Genomic DNA, 20,375 nt, shown 5'->3' on the forward strand with positions numbered 1-20,375 from the left:
CAATCAATCAATCAATCAATCAATCAATCAATCAATCAATCAATCAATGTTTATTTATATAGCCCTAAATCACTAGTGCCACAAAGGGCTGCACACACCACAACGACCTCCTCGGTAGGGCACACATAAGGGCAAGGAAAAACTCACCCCAGTGGGACGTCGACAATGATGACTATGAGAAATCTTAGAGAGGACCGCAAAGAGGGGACCGCAAAGAGGGGACCGAAAGCAATGGATGTCAAGCGCAGCTAACATGATATTGTGAAAGTCCAATCCATAGTAGGTCTAACGTAACCGTGAGAATCAAGTCCAAAGTGGATCCGATATAGTCGACTAATGGGATTATGCAGATTGGCTAATTTAATGATTCGTCGACTAATCAGATTATGAGGAGTGGCTATTCCAATGAGAAGTCAACTAATCGGATTATGAAGACTGGCTATTCCAATGATTAGTCGACTAATGGGATTATAAAGATTGACTTTTCCAACAATTAGTGGACTAATTGGATTATGAAGATTGACTATTCCAATGATTAGTCGACTAATGGGATTAAGCATTTTGACTAATTTATTGATTTTTCGACTAATCGGATTATGAGGAGTGACTATTCCAATTAATAGTCGACTAATCGGATTATGAAGAGTGACTACTCAAACCATTAGTCAATTGATCGGACTATGAAGATTGACTATTCCAATGATTAGTCAACTAATGGGATTATGAAGACTGGCTATTCCAATGATTAATCACTAATGGGATTATGAAGATTTACCTTTCCAACAATTAGTGGACTAATGGAATTATGAAGATTGACTACTCTAACAATTAGTCGACTAATGGGATTAAGTAGATTGACTAATTTAAGGATTTGTCGACTAATAGGATTATGAGGAGTGACTATTCTGATTAGTCGACTAATCAGATTATGAAGACTGACTATTCCAACCATTAGTCGACTAATCGGATTACGAAGATTGACTATTCCAATGATTAGTCGACTAATGGGATTATGAAGATTGACTATTCCAATGATTAGATCACCAATCAGATTTTGAAGATTGACTTTTCCAACAATTAGTCGACTAATCGGATTATGAAGATTGACTATTTTAGCAATTAGTCGAGTAATGGGATTATGAAGATTGACTATTCCAACAATTAGTCGACTAATTGGATTATGAAGATTGACTATTCCAACGATTAGTCGACAAATCGGATTGTGAAGATTGACTATTCCAACGATTAGTGGACCAATCAGATTATTAAAATTGACTATTCCAACGATTAGTGGACTAATTGGATTATGAAGACTGACTATTTCAGTGATTTTTCGACGAATCAGATTATGAAGACTGACTATTTCAACGATTAGTCAACAAATCGGATTGTGAAAATTGACTATTCCAACGATTAGTGGACTAATCTGATTATGAAGATCAACTATTCCAACAATTAGGCGACTAATCGGATTATAACGATTGACTATTCCGACAATTAGTCGACTAATCGGATTATGAAGATTGACTATTCCAATGATTAGGTGACTAATCGGAATATGAAGATTGACTCTTACAACGATTAGGTGACTAATCAGATTATGAATATTGCCTATTTATGTGTGTAGCATGTTTAGCCACTCCTTTTCCTCTCATCTTCCAGTGGTAATACTACATGGCAGAAACTTGGTTTATTTCCCACCATCAGGTTACAGTTTACAAAACCCTCTTCTTGGCGGCTTACTGCATACACGCCGTGCCAGGGCAACAGTCCCTCGGGAAGTTCTATGGGGAGTGCTCTGAGGGTATCGGGTACCGGACCACCTGATTACAGGAGTCAGACCAAGGGAAGTCTGGGCTTCTCTGCTTGGGCTGCTGCCCCCGCGACCTGACCTCTGATAAATAAAGGAAGATGGATGAATTTCATTCACACAAAAAAAAAATCACAAGGTTAATTTAATCAAAGAAAATACCCCACTTTCAACCAGCTTCACAATACTTGGGATAAAAACTGAGAAGACATGATTATTTATAGAACACAAGTCTATTTATAGAACACAATTCGTACAGAAGGCAATTCAAAGTGCTTTACAGACAAATACAAAAGGCAAAAGGAAAGAATAATCATAATTCAGATTAAAATCTGAAAATAAAGTCATCATGAAACAATCATAATTGAAATGAAAATCAAAGTTAGTTTATATGCCCAATTAAATAAATCAATTTAGGAAAAGCATCAGTAATAATAATATCAATCAATCAATCAATGTTTATCAATCAATGTTTATTTATATAGCCCCAAATCACAAATGTCTCAAAGGACTGCACAAATCATTACGACTACAACATCCTCGGAAGAACCCACAAAAGGGCAAGGAAAACTCACACCCAGTGGGCAGGGAGAATTCACATTCAGTGGGACGCCAGCGACAATGCTGACTATGAGAAACCTTGGAGAGGACCTCAGATGTGGGCAACCCCCCCCCTCTAGGGGACCGAAAGCAATGGATGTCGAGCGGGTCCAACATGATACTGTGAAAGTTCAATCCATAGTGGCTCCAAGACAGCAGCGAGAGTCCCGTCCACAGGAAACCATCTGAAGCGGATCAGCAGCGTAGAGATGTCCCCAACCGATACAGGCGAGCGGTCCATCCTGGGTCCCGACGAGCGGTCCATCCTGGGTCTCGACTCTGGACAGTCAGTACTTCATCCATGGTCATCGGACCGGACCCCCTCCACAAGGGAGGGGGGGACATAGGAGAAAGAAAAAAAGCGGCAGATCAACTGGTCTAAAAAGGAGGTCTATTTAAAGGCTAGAGTATACAAATGAGTTTTAAGATGAGACTTAAATGCTTCTACTGAGGTAGCATCTCGAACTGTTACCGGGAGGGCATTCCAGAGTACTGGAGCCCGAACGGAAAACGCTCTATAGCCCGCAGACTTTTTTTGAGCTCTAGGAATCACTAATAAGCCGGAGTCTTTTGAACGCAGATTTCTTGCCGGGACATACGGTACAATACAATCGGCAAGATAGGCTGGAGCTAGACCGTGTAGTATTTTATACGTAAGTAATAAAACCTTAAAGTCACATCTTAAGTGCACAGGAAGCCAGTGCAGGTGAGCCAGTACAGGCGTAATATGATCAAACTTTCTTGTTCTTGTCAAAAGTCTAGCAGCCGCATTTTGTACCAACTGTAATCTTTTAATGCTAGACATGGGGAGACCCGAAAATAATACGTTACAGTAATCGAGACGAGACGTAACAAACGCATGGATAATGATCTCGGCCTCTTTAGTGGACAAAATGGAGCGAATTTTAGCGATATTACGGAGATGAAAGAAGGCCGTTTTAGTAACGCTTTTAATGTGTGACTCAAAGGAGAGAGTTGGGTCGAAGATAATACCCAGATTTTTTACAGAGTCACCTTGTTTTATTATTTGGTTGTCAAATGTTAAAGTTGTATTATTAAATAGAGGTCGGTGTCTAGCAGGACCGATAATCAGCATTTCCGTTTTTTTGGCATTAAGTTGCAAAAAGTTAGCGGACATCCATTGTTTAATTTCATTAAGACACGCTTCCAACTGACTACAGTCCGGCATGTTGGTCAGCTTTAGGGGCATGTAAAGTTGGGTGTCATCAGCATAACAGTGAAAGCTAATACCGTATTTGCGTATGACGTCACCTAGCGGCAGCATGTAGATGCTGAAGAGTACAGGGCCAAGGACCGAACCCTGGGGAACTCCACACGTTACCTTAACATAGTCCGAGGTCACACTGTTATAGGAGACGCACTGCATCCTATCAGTAAGATAAGAGTTAAACCATGACAGGGCTGAGTCTGACATACCAATTCGTATTTTGATACGCTCTAATAAAATATTATGATCGACGGTATCGAAAGCAGCGCTAAGATCGAGGAGCAGCAACATAGATGACGCATCAGAGTCCATCGTTAGCAATAGATCATTAGTCAATTTTGCGAGGGCTGTCTCAGTCGAGTGATTTGCCCTGAAACCGGATTGAAAGGTTTCACATAGATTGTTAAACGCTAAGTGCTCATTTAGCTGCTCCGCAACAATTTTTTCGAGGATTTTCGAAATAAAGGGAAGGTGAGACACCGGTCGGTAGTTTACCATGAGGTCAGGATCGAGGTTAGGTCTTTTAAGGAGAGGATGAATAACCGCTTTTTTGAATGCAACGGGAACAGTGCCCGAGGAAAGTGATAAGTTTATAATATTTAGCACTGATGGACCTAATAATACAAAAAGCTCCTTGATAAGTTTCCCAGGAAGTGGGTCAAGTAAACATGTTGTTTGTTTTATTCCATTTACACGTTGTAACAATCCTTCTAATGTTATTTCATCAAAACGAGAGAAACTATTTTGGATATTTGCAGTATCCGCCGTATATACAATCGTATCTGTGTTACTATAACCCCGTTGTAGCTGGGACGCATTGTCTTTAATCTCCTTTCTAATAAGTTCAATTTTCTTATTAAAGAACTTCATAAAGTCATCTGCCGAATGGGTGGAGCTACTGGAAGGAGTCCCTTGTTGGGTTAGCGATGCTACAGTACTAAACAAAAATTTTGGATCGTTTTTATTCATGCGGATGAGATTTGAGTAATAATTAGTTTTAGCTAAGGTAAGCATGCGTTCATAAGTTATTAAACTATCACTCCATGCTTGATGGTGCACCTCAAGTTTAGTCGTGCGCCATTTGCGTTCCAGCTTTCTACATAATAATTTCTGAGCTCTAGTTTCTTCAGTAAACCATGGCGTACGCCTTTTTGGAGCCTTTTTTAACTTCAGCGGTGCTATACTATCAATGGTTTCGCGCAGGGCGTTGTTAAAGTTGTTAGTGAGGTTATCAATAGAGCCCACATACTTTGGGAACGGTGCCATTACCGAGGGCAGTAGGTCCGCAAGAGTCGTCGTTGTGGCAGCATTAATGTTGCGGCTGCTATAGCAGTTATTATTCTTATTAGCTTGCCGAACATGAGTCTGAACTTCGAATTTTATAAGGTAATGATCGGACATTACTTTAGTATACGGGAGTATCATAACTTTGGAGACGGTGATACCTCTGACAAGCACTAGGTCTATCGTATTGCCGCTGCGATGCGTCGGTTCATTTATTATTTGTGTAAGACCACAGCTATCAATTATAGTCTGGAGCGCCACGCACGGTGGGTCCAATGGGGTATTCATATGGATATTAAAGTCCCCCATTATAATTATATTATCGGCGTGCGTCACTAGATCAGCAACAAACTCTGAGAATTCACTAATAAAGTCCGAATAGGGCCCTGGGGGGCGGTAGATAACGGCCAGGCACAGAGGCAGAGGTGTGGCAGACTTCATAGAAAGCACCTCAAACGATTTATATTTATTATTTAAGTTAGGACTAAAGTTAAAGTTTTCGTTTATATCAATAACAGTTGTTTTTGTTTTTAATCCAAATATGTAATCTTTATTTTGTTTAATGCAGGACTATATATATTAGAATTGGTAAATAAAAATTGCGATTTTGATGTGAATTGTTTTTTTTGGGGGGGGGGGAATATGGATCTGTACATTCTATGCAAGCCCTGGACAAATTAAGGCCCGGTAAACTTTTCAATACGGCCCCCCCAAATATTTTTTTTAGGTTTTTAAGATGGAAAGTTTACTGTGAAAGTTCAATCCATAGTGGATCTAACGTAGGATCCAATTTAGTAGCGAGAGTCCCATCCAAAGTGGAGCCAGCAGGAAACCATCCCAAGCGGAGGCGACACAGCAGTGATGTCCCAAGCCGATACACAGGCGAGCGGTCCATTTTGGGTCCCGACTCTGGACGAGCGGTCCATCCTTGGTCCCGACTCTGGACAGCCAGTACTTCATCCATGGCCACTGGACCGGACCTCCTCCACAAGGGAGGGGGGGACATAGGAGAAAAAGAAAAGAAACGGCAGATCAACTGGTCTAAAAAGGAGGTCTATTTAAAGGCTAGAGTATACAAATTAGTTTTAAGGTGAGACTTAAATGCTTCTACTGAGGTAGCATCTCAAACTGTTACCGGGAGGGCATTCCAGAGTACTGGAATTAAAAATAAATATGTATATAGAGACATAGTGTAATAACTTGAAGTAAATAATAAAGATTAAAAAAAAATTTGAAAACAAAAAATCCCCCCCCCCCCCAAAATAACTAAAAGCTTTTTATATTGGCACAGTATGTATATATCATTAATGTTGTAAATACACATATTTATATATCCTGAAAGGGTGGTCCTAAAGAGGGAGGCATTTTTTCTCAGGCCTCAAGAAGGTAACACATGTGTGTGTGTGTGTGTGTGTGTGTGTGTGTGTGTGTGTGTGTGTCAGGTTTCAGCCGATAGGGTTGGTGGAGCGGATCCAGGCCATAGCCCAGAACATGTCGGACATGGCAGGGAGGGTGGAGCAGATTCTCCAGCGCAGCATTGCAAGCAAAAGAGGTGAGATTCACACACACACACACACACACACACACACACACACACACACACACACACACACACACACACACACGCACACACACACACACACACACACACACACACACACACACACACTCAGCCCGCTCGCTCACACACTTTGAGAATGTCAAATAAAGCTGTAGCCCCTCAGGTGGATCTAACCTGTCCACTTCCAAAGCCCAGCAATTTGAGAAGCACTTTCCTCCGGGGAGCCGACACTGTCAAGCCGGAGCCTACTTTTCCACCTCCGTGCACAATTGACGCGCAAATTGCACTCGCCGCCCGCGCCGGCGGAACACGGCCGACATTATTCACGACACATCGCCCATTCAGAGAGCGCGGCCTTCCCTCACGCCGCGCTGGAAGCACTCAGGTGCGTCCCCGCGACACCTTGTTGTTTAAATCATGATGATGGACGGCCTCCTAAAAGCTCAACGCCATGTCAGCTTTTTCATTACTGTCACTTCTCCATTCCGGCCATGCTAAAAGATCAAAACCAAGATCTAAAGGCGGCATTAAAGGAACTTTTTTTTTTTTTGAATGGCTATCGTGCTAATGAGACCATTGGACTGATGAGGCGCTAGTTGGGGGCGGAGCTTCTCTAATTGGGGCCAGCAGAGCTCTGAGGAGAAGGTGCGGTTGGAGGGGAAGAAAGAGGAGTCATGGATAGTAAAAGCTTGTGAGGAATATATGGCCTATATTTCAAATATACGATCGCTCCACGCCACTTCCTGGACTTGCAGTTTATACCATGGAGCCTTTGCTTAAAACATACACTATTTTGCCAAAAGTATTTGGCCACCTGCCTTGACTCACATATGAACTTGAAGTGCCATCCCATTCCTAACCCATAGGGTTCAAATGATGTGGGTCCATCTTTTGCAGCTATTACAGCTTCAACTCTTCCGGGAAGGCTGTCCACAAGGTTGCGGAGTGTGTTTATAAGAATTTCCCACCATTCTTCCAAAAGCGCATTGGTGAGGTCACACACTGATGTTGGTCGAGAAGACCTGGCTCTCAGTCTCCGTTCTATTTCATACCAAAGGTGTTCTGTCGGGTTCAGGTCAGGACTCTGTGCAGGCCAGTCAAGTTCATCCACACCAGACTCTGTCATCCATGTCTTTATGGACCTTATGGTGCACATGTTGGAAGAGGAAGGGGCACACTCCAAACTGTTCCCACAAGGTTGGGAGCATTTTTTTGGTATCGGGCAGCACAGTGGAAGAGGGGTTAGTGCGTCTGCCTCACAATACAAAGGTCCTGAGTAGTCAGGGTTCAATCCCGGGCTTGGGATCTTTCCGTGTGGAGTTTGCATGTCCTCCCCGTGACTGCGTGGGTTCCCGCCGGGTACTCCGGCTTCCTCCCACCTCCAAAGACATGCACCTGGGGATAGGTTGATTGGCAACACTAAATTGGCCCTATTGTGTGAATGTGAGTGTGAATGTTGTCTGTCTATCTGTGTTGGCCCTGCGATGAGGTGGCGACTTGTCTTCCGCCCAATTGTAGCTGAGAGAGGCACCAGCGCCCCCCGCTAAACCCAAAGGGAATAAGCAGTAGTGAAATGGATGGATGGATGTTTTGGTATCCTGGAACATTCAAAGTTCCTTTCACTGGAACTAAGGGGCCAAGCCCAACTCCTGATGGACAACTCAACACCATAATTCCTCCTCCACCAAATCTCACGCTCGGCTTTACACCACTGCATTCCACGCTTTGCATTAGACTTGGTGATGTAGGGCTTAGATGCAGGTGCTCGGCCGTGGAAACCCATTCCATAAAGGTTTCTGCGTACTGTACGTGGGCTAATTGGAAAGTCACATTAAGTTTGTAGCTCTGTAGCAACTGGACTATGCACCTCAGCATCAGCCGACCCCTCTCCGTCAGTTTACGTGTCCTACCACTTGGTGGCTGAGTTGCTGTTGTTCCCAAACACATCCATTTTCTTATAATAAAGCTGACATTTGACTTTGGAATATTTAAGTGCGAGGAAATTTCACGACTGGATTTGTTTTGCAAAAGTGGCATCCTATGACAGTTCCATGCTGGAAATCACTGAGTTCCTGTGAACGCCCCATTCTTTTACACATTTTGTAGAAACAGTCTCCATACCTACGTGCTTCATTTTATACACCTGGCGCCAAACTCAGCTACAATCGGGTGGAAGGCGGTGTACACCCTGGACAAGTCGCCACCTCATCGCAGGGCCAACACAGATATACAGACAACATTCACACTCACATTTACACACTAGGGCCAATTTAGTGTTGCCAATCAACCTATCCCCAGATGCATGTCTTTGGAAGTGGGAGGAAGCCGGAATACCCGGAGGGAAGCCACACATTCACGGGGAGGACATGCAAACTCCACACAGAAAGATCCCGAGCCTGGGATTGAACCCAGGACTGCAGGACCTTCGTATTGTGAGGCAGCCGCACTAATCCCTCTGCCACCGTGAAGCCCAAACTGTATATGGTGTAGTTGACCGTATATTTCCGACTATAAGGCACACTTAAAATCCTTTAATTTCTTCAAAAAACAACAGTGCGCCTTATAACCTGGTGCGCCTTGTGTACGGAATAAATCTGGTTGTGCTTACCGACCACGGAGCTATTTTAATTGGTACATGGTGTAATGATGAGTGTGACCAGTAGATGGCAGTCACACATAAGAGATTTGTGTGGACTGCAAGGTGTCGCCAGTAAGCAACACCAAAATTTGAAAAGTTCCATTTAGAATATAGAACATTACTTACGGCGCTCAAAAATCTGCCAAAATGTTTTAGTACGACTTTGGTAAACTACACAGTCGCACTGCTTGATGGGTTGTAAGAGCATTACCGCTGCCATAGTTGGACGTACTGTGCTTTAATATACGGTGTTATTTTGGTGTGTGTATAAGGACCCCAAAATGGCACCTATTAGACGTATTATCTGGTGTTTCGTTTTGCAATATTATGCAAAAGCAACTTTTCTTACCTTCTGGTAACTGCTGATGTGTGTTCAGGATCAGCATAAATCCTGAACATTTGCGCACGTCCACCATTGTAGTCGATAATTTTTTTCCTCTATCTTCTGGTTATGGGACATTCATCCTCCGCTGTTAACATTTTTAGCAAAGTAGCACAAAGTTCTAACATATCTGTCAGTAGATTCACTATGGAAGCTGTAAAACATACCGGTGTAGTGAGTTTACATTATTCACCCAAGGAACTTTAGTTATTAGACAGTTCCGGTCGGACGGTTTGTCATGGCGGACATTTCTGGCATTGTTGTTGCACTAGTGAGCCACGGAGCCATGAACAAATAGTGGATTTATTAAAATCAAGGAGTATTATCGCCACATTTTCTACCACTCTGATTTTTTGGGGAGATCGGATTTCACACTGTTTACACTGCAAGTACGTGATCTTCATCAGACTCCAGAGTAAACGCTCAACAGGCCCCTATGTGGCCCCACTGTGGCCTAGACATCACTTGCGTGTGCAGTACGACAAAGTGAAAAAAAACAAAGAAGTTGACCGGGGAGGAAGTTGCTCCTGCTACAAAATAAAATACAAGTTGCAACACCTTAAAAATGGGTGTTTTACATCAAAATAAAGTAATACAATTTACGGATGGATGTACAGTATATAGGTTAATATATTTGGGAGGGTAGTAATATTTTTTATCACTGACACGGACGTCAGCGTCGATCTACTTTAGCTTTATTTTTCAACTCACATGTAAGCAAATACTGTTACGATGTGGTCGCATGTTTATGCATGGGTCGTTCTCCCAAGATGCAGACGGAACTCCGGATGCAGGGTGCAGGTAAGAAAATGATTTATTGTCCATAAATCGTTTGAAATACAAAAATATAGCGTGCCGATTGCACGGGGAGCTAACGGAATAGCTATCAAGAAAAGCATAAGGCAAAGCTTAGCTCAGAGATCCAAAGGATAAACGGCCTAACTTGCTGCATGTAAGCAAATAAGACAGCCAGACAGTGTGTGGCGAAAAACAGGAATAATTAGCTCTCTGATTAGTGCCCAGGAGCAGGTGAGCATCCCGGACATTAATCAGAGGCCGGTGAAATTAATTAGCACCCATGGTAACCAAAACATAAACCCAGGGGTGCTGAAAACAGAACTGAGGGAGTCAAACTAATAGAACAAAACACGATCCAGACAACGGATCATCACAAAATACACCACTTACGGTCTTTCACCAGTCACTATTTCTTCGGAATCAAAATATATATATATTCATATATTACATATAGCCTATTATTCACAAGTGAAGCACCGAAAATGTGGTCGTTTTGAAAAGACTTTGCTAACCGAAACCAGATGCTGTGATCAAGTATCCACTTCCGCTGGCGACTGCGTCCCTCCCGGCGCACACAAGGGACGTAGCTCGCCTAAAGCTGGTGAAAAAAAATTCACATTCAGGTCGCATTGCCTTTAGACTGAAGTCACTAATGAACTCTGTTTATTGCATAATAGCACATCGGCGTGCTAAGGTACAGTAATACCCGTAGAAGCTAACTAAGGCAATAGATAAGCTAGCTTCTACGTCAGCACGAAACGCGTTTAAATTTGTAACACAGAACACTGTGATAAGACACCAATCTGTACTGACTGAAAAACATGAACAATCATATTACATTTGTAAAATATTATTTAATTTTTTGTTTTTACATAGCTAGCTAGTTGTAATAACATGCATGACGTGGTTGCGTGTATCATGATCAATATAAAGTGATTCACTCGATGGACAGCTGTGTGTTTGTTCTGGATGGCCTGGGATGTTTTTCCCGGTTTATTTGGATTAAGCACTCCATTTATGTCGAAGAAGCGTGGCTTCAAATTTCATATTTTTCAGCTTTAAGTCACTTTCACCTCACTCAGATGGCTTACGCCTGCTCCAATGTTTCATCCTTCCTTCATGCTGGCTTCTACAAGCAGTAGATCATCCTCAGTATGTTCAACTTCAAAAATATAAGGTTTTGAATCCTCATTTGTCCAAAAATAGTCGTCTTTGTTGTATATTACCAAATTTGCCAATTATCAAAACACATACAAGCGTTTTGTATCCGGAAGGGTTTGTTGCCAGAACTCAGACGTGCGCTGCTATGGAAAGGGAAATAAATGCGCCAAATAATTAGTTCCGGCAATGTATAAAATAACTAAAAATACGGTAAATATTGTACATGTTACATATTATATATATATATATATATATATATATATATATATATATATATATATATGTATATATATATATATAGGTTGTTCACAAAAAAAAAAAAAAAAAAATTCTGTAAATTAGAGTGAACGCCATCCGCTTTAATGGAGGAAGGCCAATGGCGTTTGCCTCCTTCCGATGTCTATCCAGCCAAAACCAAATATTGGACATCAAAACTTCTTAGCCGGGGTTAAAGTCGAGAAGTGTGTGAACAAAATGAGACATTAAGCACCGACCTACGTGAAAGCATGGCTGAACTACAAGAGCTCCCGTCCAGAGGCAAAACCTAGTAACTCACTTCTAGCTGATTTTGAGAAAACAAAGGACAACCAATGCATCTTGATGCTGTATATATATATATATATATATATATATATATATATATATATATATATATATATATATATATATATATATATATATATATATATATATGTACACATATTTGTTTTTCTTTTTGCAGTGTGTATATAACACATATTACATATTGTTATGAAGGTGTCTGTTACTACATTATATACTGTATGTACTTGCAGTGTGTATATTGTACATATTACATATTGTTATGAAGATTTCTGTTACTACATTATATATTATACTTGCAGTGTGTATAAATAAAGTGCAGTTCCCCTTTAAATAATAATTTAGTTTTCCTTCCTTTTATATGACATTGTTGTTCAAATAAAGATAAAAAAAAAAAAACAATAGTTATGTCTATATGCTTGACTTCATTGTGAGGATTTCATTACATTCACTTGCGTTATTTAATCATAAATACCACCATAATAATAATTAGAAAAAGCACTCAGAGATTGCATACCTCCCAATAGTACAGTGCTGCTCATTTAATTTTCTGATACGCGCCCCCGAGGAGGAAGAAAACATTTCACGCCCCCTCTCACTCTCCTCCGTGACTACGAATAGCATCATTTGTCTATAAAACTAAAAATATAACATCTCTGCTCGACATTGTATCCTTATTGAAACATAAACATAAACGTACGGTAACGTTGTAGAAATGATTTGGATCCGGCTCAAAATCTAATGGGTTGTTTCAGAAAGTTTCATGAAAATCCACCTTCATTTCAATCAATCAAGATTTTTTTATTTATTTAATCTTTAATCAAAAGTGTCTTAAACGGCTTCTCAAATTCCCAACATTATCCTCCCTATCCAAACCCGCATCTGGGCAAGGAAAATACAGTGAGAAGGGATCGCAGATGTAGGGTCACAACTCTGTTCAGCTAGCACCTAGTCCAGACTGGTACCTCCACAACTGTTTGTATGATTTTAAGAGCTGTCAAAATTAACGCGTTGGTTAACGTGGTTAATCACCAAAAATTATCGCACAATTCCCGGATGCATGCAAATTAATGGCCCAATTCATTTTGACCTGGTGTACTCACTCCAAAAAACTGTTACCAGGTTTTGCGCAAATAGATGGCGTACATTCATATAACACATTTTTTAAAATGTTTCCGTTTGACATTCTTTCAATAAAATTGCATTTGTGTCCCAAAATGTAGCTGTTTTTTTGGTTGAATGGAAAGCATGTAAAAACCTGTGAATAATCGTTATTAATCCAAAATTCAACAGTGTGATTTTTTTTTCTGATTTAAAAAAGTATTATTTGAAAGTTTTGCGAGCTATCTGAAAAACCAATGGCAAACATTCTATAACCTCTTGGAGGAGGTAATAAACATGTTACAGTGCGGCCTGCTTGAACTTGCAGCGTGATCCCGGGATGCAGAGACAAAATGCAAAATGGGTTATAAACATCACAGCTCAGGGAGAATCATTCTGAACTAAGGTGAAATTGCAGCTGGTAGCATGCGAAACAGGAAGTGGAACTAAGAAATAAGAGGAAATTAAGGCGAAAACACAGACAAAAACAAAATATATACGTCACCGCTGTTTCATCAAACATGAGCATTTATATCTTCATAAAGGCAGATGTTTCAAGCAGCAAAAAACCTGTAGATAATACGGTAAAAACTGTCAGCTCAGCCATCAGAATTTTACTGTAAAATATCCAGAAGGAGGTCTGGGCTTCTCTACTTAGGCTGCTGCCTCCGTGACCCGACTCAAACGGTAAAAGATGGATGGACACAATGTAGGATTTGTTGAAAAACTTAATGCCAAACAAAGTCTGATTGTGGGCAAATGCTTCAAGATATCAAGCGCCTCAAGGCTTTGAGGAATGTTCCGATATTCTCATAAGTGGATAAATGGCAGAGTTAGAGCGAGTAGGAAAATAAGAATTTTTGTTTTTGTGTTTTCTCTCACTGACATCTAACATTGGAGTCAATGAGAGATTTAGCTGCCTTTCTTGGCTTTGAGGGCCAACAGAAGCCAAATGGAACTAATGAACTCCATAAAAGTGACATTTTCTGAGAGAGGGCATGTGTGTCGACGTATTCACCGAAACACATGACAGGGGATAAAAGATATGGCCGTGAGGACAGGTTGTTCACAAAAAAAAAAAAAAAAAAAAAAATTCTGTAAATTAGAGTGAACGCCATCCGCTTTAATGGAGGAAGGCCGATGGCGTTTGCCTCCTTCCGATGTCCATCCAGCCAAAACCAAATATTGGACATCAAAACTTCTTCGCCGGGGTTAAAGTCGACAAGTGTGTGAACAAAATGAGACATTAAGCACCGACCTACGTGAAAGCATGGCTGAGCTACAAGAGCTCCCGTCCAGAGGCAAAACCTAGTAACTCACTTTTAGCTGATTTTGAGAAAACAAAGGAAAACCAATCCATCTTGATGCTGTCTTACAAAGATCTACAAAGTCATCAAACGTATAGATGTTTTCTTGAGCTTTCATTTTCTTGCCGATTGAGCCATGGATTGAATCTGCTCTCATGAACGTGTGCCCTTTCTCCAGATATTTTATCATAATCTCGGGTGGGCCCCATTCTGCGTTTGCACATTGGGCAAGAGCCGTGTACAGCGTCCAGTTTTTATTTTGACCTCCACAGTTATCTGCCCAAAAGAGTATGCAAGGGGAAGAATCAAGAACAATACATTTAATGAAGGTGCTTGCAACGTCCTGGGCCAATGTTCCAAATATCCCCTCGTGCCATAATATCACATAATCAGGTTGACCGTCGGCCCCCATTCGTGCAAATGTCTCATTAAAGACAATAAGGCGACTGACAAAGAAGCTCTGATTGGGCTCTTGAGATACTAGGTTTTTCTGTTGTATCAACGCGGTTATGTGGTAGTTGCTAGGTCCTGCCATGCGCGTAACAGCTTATTTATGGAAAAAATAACAATATCGCACACACTAATGTAAAGCATATCACCTAGGAACTCCAAAATTATTATCAGCTCAGTTTTGACCAAAATTGAGTTACCGGGTTTTGCCTTTGGACGGGAGATGAGGAAGTAATCTTGTCTTGTTGGCGTTTGTCTCAGAGCAATAGTCTATTAAAATGAATGTACCCATTAAATTGAATGTACCCATTAAATTGACCCATTTTTGTTATTGTTCGTGAATGGCGTAGCCATGGTAACATAAAATGTTCCCAATTTAGTGTACCCTTGTCGGCGCGAACAAGACCTTTCTGATGGTATGACATATGTGGGGGTTCGTTGGCCGGTTCATCTCGTATTATTCACGGCAAAATAAGATAGAAGAACTATAAAAAAAAGTTTGAAGTAAGAGCAATAATAATATGGGCTATAATGTAATAAACAGTGTGAAATCCAGCAAATTACTCTAAATTTGCAGTAAAATTGTAAAATGTTATTGTGAAATCCACTGTTATTTTGGTGCTTTCCCTTTTCTCACTCGCACACAAGTTTGACGATCTGTTGTTGGATTTGGAGTCCGTACGGGGTTGAAAACCACCATTTTTTTCTTGTCTGCAGTGAGGGAAGGAACATTGTGTGACATTCCCAAAGACCCTCGTTACCCAGACTGTCCCGGCAAGATGGATGTAAGTCCTCCTCCAGCGTCTCCTTTCAAAAGACATTATTTTGTTGTCTTTTTTTTTTTTTTTTTCTTCCTGCGGCTGTTTTGTGTACGACAATATGACTGCAACGCTTGTCAGCGCGTTGGTCATCACTAAGCAAATACTAATTTGGACGAGTCTGTGGATGTATTTAATTAAAACAATTATGTAGCAAAGTACAGAGAAGGTATGCGATAAAAGGTTCCAATTTGCATTGTAATTTTAATTAAATCAACATAACGACCTTACACAAGGCTAGGTCTTCAAGCCCGTTAAAGTTGTGAACCAGGCCAATTAGAGGGACTTTTGTTAATTAAAATTATTTTTATTAGCATATTTTACTGTTAAACAGATGTGCTATGTCTTATAATTATTCAAGCAAAACAACATAATTGCATATATTTACAGAAGAGACTGGTAGGGTTGTCACCGTACCAGAATTTTCCTGAAAGAAATAAAACATTTATAAAAAATTAACTCTTATACTTCTAAATACATTACTTTATTGAAAAAAATGTGTCACGTATTTAAGATCAGTGTGCAACTTCATTATATAAATATCAGTATAAACTGCCAAGAGGTAACTATACACCCAAAAAGATAACTTCCCAGTATATCAAAACAAACAATATATTTTATAAATATGATCATAAATAAAGTATTATTGTCAAGTACCGTCATTTTCGGACTTTAGTGCATACCAGGATGTAAGCCTTACCCACTAAATTTTTAGAAGAAAAACATATTTTCCCATATATTAGCCCCACCGGACTAAAAGCTGCAGATATATACGATGTGAAATGAGTTCTATTGTGTAAATGTTTATTTACATTCCTTAATTGTTGCCAAACGGGGTTTGTAACCGGGCAGTAAAACGGGCGGTCAAACAAAACAGAAGTCATCGTCATGGACCCACTAGTTGCGGAAGCTAGCTCTCCAGTCAGATTCATTAACTCCACGTTTTGGTGAATTTACTGAGGAATTTGTCAAACTGAAACAATACAACAAGAATGCCGTTGTAAGGTAATAATGCTAACACAGACACACGTGTTAGCAAATTAGCTAGTGCTCGGTATAGTTTTACTACATTACGATAGCACGTACAAATATGCATGAAAAAAACCCTCCTGCAGACATCACACAGTAAGTAAGAATTGTTTTAGTTGTATTGTAAAACTTACAAACTTTGCTTGGAATGATGAATGAAGAATCCATGCAAGTAGGAACGTTATGGATGACTAAAAGAAGGAACGCCAACTGTACTTATGGTAGGTTTAAAAAATAAAAAGTCTGAACAGACGGGCAATGCAGCCACTGCAGCACCTGCAGGTAACGAACACAAACAATATCACACCTATAAAGTGTGTTTGCTTATTTTCTTTTAACTATTTACTTTAGAAGGAAGGAGCTGAGCCAGAAGGCAAAGCTTTCAATTTACCGGTCGATCTACATTCCCACCCTCACCTATGGTCATGAGCTTTGGGTCATGACCGAAAGGATAAGATCACGGGTACAAGCGGCAGAAATGAGTTTCCTCCGCCGGGTGGCGGGGCTCTCCCTTAGAGATAGGGTGAGAAGCTCTGTCATCCGGGAGGAACTCAAAGTAAAGCCGCTGTTCCTCCACATCGAGAGGAGCCAGATGAGGTGGTTCGGGCATCTGGTCAGGATGCCACCCGAACGCCTCCCTAGGGAGGTGTTTAGGGCACGTCCAACCGGTAGGAGGCCATGGGGAAGATCCAGGACACGTTGGGAAGACTATGTCTCCCGGCTGGCCTGGGAACGCCTCGGGATCCCCCGGGGGGAGCTAGACGAAGTAGCTGGGGAGAGGGAAGTCTGGGCTTCCCTGCTTAGGCTGCTGCCCCCGCGACCCGACCTCGGATAAGCGGAGGAAGATGGATGGATATTTACTTTATAACCTACCGTCAGTGAGGAAAAATCCCCAAATTAACCGCACCGTTTTACAGGCCACATGGTTCAAAGCCTAGGAAAAGAGTAAGTACTTTATTGTTCGTCATTTTCGGACTATTGAGCGCACCAGGATATAAGCCTCACCCACTAAATTTGAATAAGAAAAAACACATATTCCCATATATTAGCCGCGCGGACTATAGGCTGCAGATATATATGTTTTGAAATAAGTTATATTCTGTAAATGTTTATTTACATACCTTAATTGTTGCCAAATAGGTGTCTGTAACAGGGCAGTAAAATGGCTGATCAAACAAAACAGAAGTCATCTTCACACTCAATAACACCACGGTGACATTTTGGTGAATTTACTGAGGAATTTGTAAAACTGAAAACAATGCTAAAAGACTTGTCCCATTTTTATAGTCTTTGGTATTAGCTACTGCTAACGACGCTGGCCTTATTAAATCACGATAGCACATACAAATATGTGTAAACACTCTTACAGACATCAAACATGGGACGGTTTAGTGAGCAAGAATTGTTTTAGTCATATTGTAAAACTTACAAACGTTGTTTGAACTGATAAATGAAGAATCCATATGAGTAGAAACACACACACACACACACACACACACCATGAACTCCTTTGTGCCCTCACAAACCATCAGAAATCACAAAAATCCCTAACTTTCACATTCATATTGCTACAATCATAAAGACTTTAAAAAGTAAAACCCACTTACAGTACATTAACATCACTAAAGTAGAGAAAGGAACAGACAGAGGGGGGTGAGGAGAGGGGCCGTCTGTGTGCTCTTGGAAGAGGTGCCGCTGAACAAGAGGTAGTATTCTCCTCCGCTGTGAAATAAGTCCACTTTGGCATATTTTTCCAGAAAAGTTCTTTCTCATTACAAGTAAAGCTTGCTGTGTTACGAAGAATGAATAAAGCATTTGTACACAGAGGCATATTCGGTGTGATAGAAAAGTTTGTAAACCGGAAGGGTTAAATATAAAGGTGTTAGTACGGTATACTTTTACTAATAAAGTACTGCTGTACTCATGACTTGGAAACGGTACTATACTGCCACTGAAAAATACGGGTATTATTCGTTTTTTTTACAGACATTACGGTGCACCGTGGTCACATCGTGGCATTGCAAATAATACAAGCTGAGGCACATTTTCGTCAACGCACACGCACAAAGTACTTGCAAGCAAACACGGCGTGGAGACATACTGTAAAAGGGAGAACGGACGCGTTTTGGCTTAAAAACAAACGATAAATGTGAAGTTGTAAACAGTGAAACGCCACTCTACAAGAGGTGTTTTAAAACATAGCTTGCGGCTAAAATCCATCCGCTGTAGGCAGTGTTTTAGCGACTTCTAAATCACTGATCCTGGTCTCCATGGCGACAAATAAAGTAAGTTTCTTACGAGTATCATCCCTAGTTAAACATGTTTCACTACTCACCTTAGGAGGATATAATAGCTAACCGCTAACAGCAAGCTAGCATTCCTGAATGTAAAAAAGTGGGCAGGTCTATACATACATTGATTGTAACGATACCAAGTACAAGAGCCGTAAATAGTTGATACTACTATGATTACATCGATACATTTTTTTTTTATAATCACATAATCTTTTGTCATTTTTTTATTGTTTATAAACTCAGGAAATATGTGACTTTAATTATGACCAAAGTATGACCCAGTAACTCAGGGTTGTCAAACGTATGGCCCGAGGGCCGAATCAGGCCTGCTAGCAGGTTTCATCCAGCCCTCGGGATGAGTTTTCTAAGTAAAATAAATTAACCTGAATTTTTGAATAAAAAAAGAGTTGTTCTAAATGTGTCCACTGGATGTCGCAATAGCAATTCTTTGTATCTTTATAGAAGATGCGACATTTGTACGAAATAAACCACATGATGTTGGTACATCAGTCGAGGAAAATGAGCAAACTACATAAACAACATCCTGTAATTTGATTTTGATATCAATTTTGCATCTTGATGGATTGAAAATTAACACCAATGAGTTGACTGATGAACATTATCACATAATTTATTCAGAAAATATAAATAAAGAAAAAAATTGAATACTACTAACCGAAACATGTAAGTGTAAAAAAACATGATTTGTACAATTTCAGAATGTTCTATTTTTTAACTAAGAAAAATAATCAGAAATTTTCTTTATTTTTAAGTTATCGTGCTGGGATTTTACCGGTCCGGCCCACTTACGAGTAGATTTGTTTCCATGTGGCCCCCGATCTAAAATGCTTGCTGTAACTACTTGGTATCGGATTGATACCCAAATTTGTTCGTATCATCCAAAATTAATGTAAAGTATTAAACAACAGAGGAATAAGTGATTATTGCACTTTAACAGAAGTGTAGATAGAACATGTTAAAACAGAAAGTAAGCAGATATTAACAGGAAACGAACAAGTAGATTAATAATCCATCATACATTTGACAAATTAATAGAATGAGAAATGACACAATATGTTCCTGTTTTGTTTGCTTACTTAAAATTAAAAGTAGTTGTCTAAAAATACACTCATATTTAATGTATCATAAGATGCTATTTTGAGATAAAGCCTATAATGACATTTTTTGTGGTCCACTTTATTATTATATTACAAAATATTGATATCGGGACAACCCCAGTTCCACTGTACCAATACTTTTGACAACTTTAGTACGAACCCCAAAACCAGTGAAGTTGGCACATTGTGTAAATGGTAAATAAAAACAGAAGACAATTATTTGCAAATCCTTTTC

The 20,375-nt window shown here is 40.2% G+C and overlaps 1 protein-coding gene across 1 annotated transcript in view; it reads left to right on the forward strand.

Annotated features, from left to right (window-relative positions):
• The window catches only part of LOC133556168 (alpha-1,6-mannosylglycoprotein 6-beta-N-acetylglucosaminyltransferase B-like), a 242,962-nt gene that overhangs the window by 100,073 nt on the left and 122,514 nt on the right, over window positions 1-20,375 (forward strand). Inside the window, exons 4-5 of the mRNA XM_061905831.1 lie at window positions 6,365-6,474; window positions 15,599-15,666. Coding sequence (XP_061761815.1) covers window positions 6,365-6,474; window positions 15,599-15,666 — 178 coding nt within the window. The remainder of the gene's footprint in view (window positions 1-6,364; window positions 6,475-15,598; window positions 15,667-20,375) is intronic.

Source organism: Nerophis ophidion, linkage group LG07 (assembly GCF_033978795.1).
Source record: "Nerophis ophidion isolate RoL-2023_Sa linkage group LG07, RoL_Noph_v1.0, whole genome shotgun sequence".
In the NCBI taxonomy this organism is placed as follows: Eukaryota; Metazoa; Chordata; class Actinopteri; order Syngnathiformes; family Syngnathidae; genus Nerophis; species Nerophis ophidion.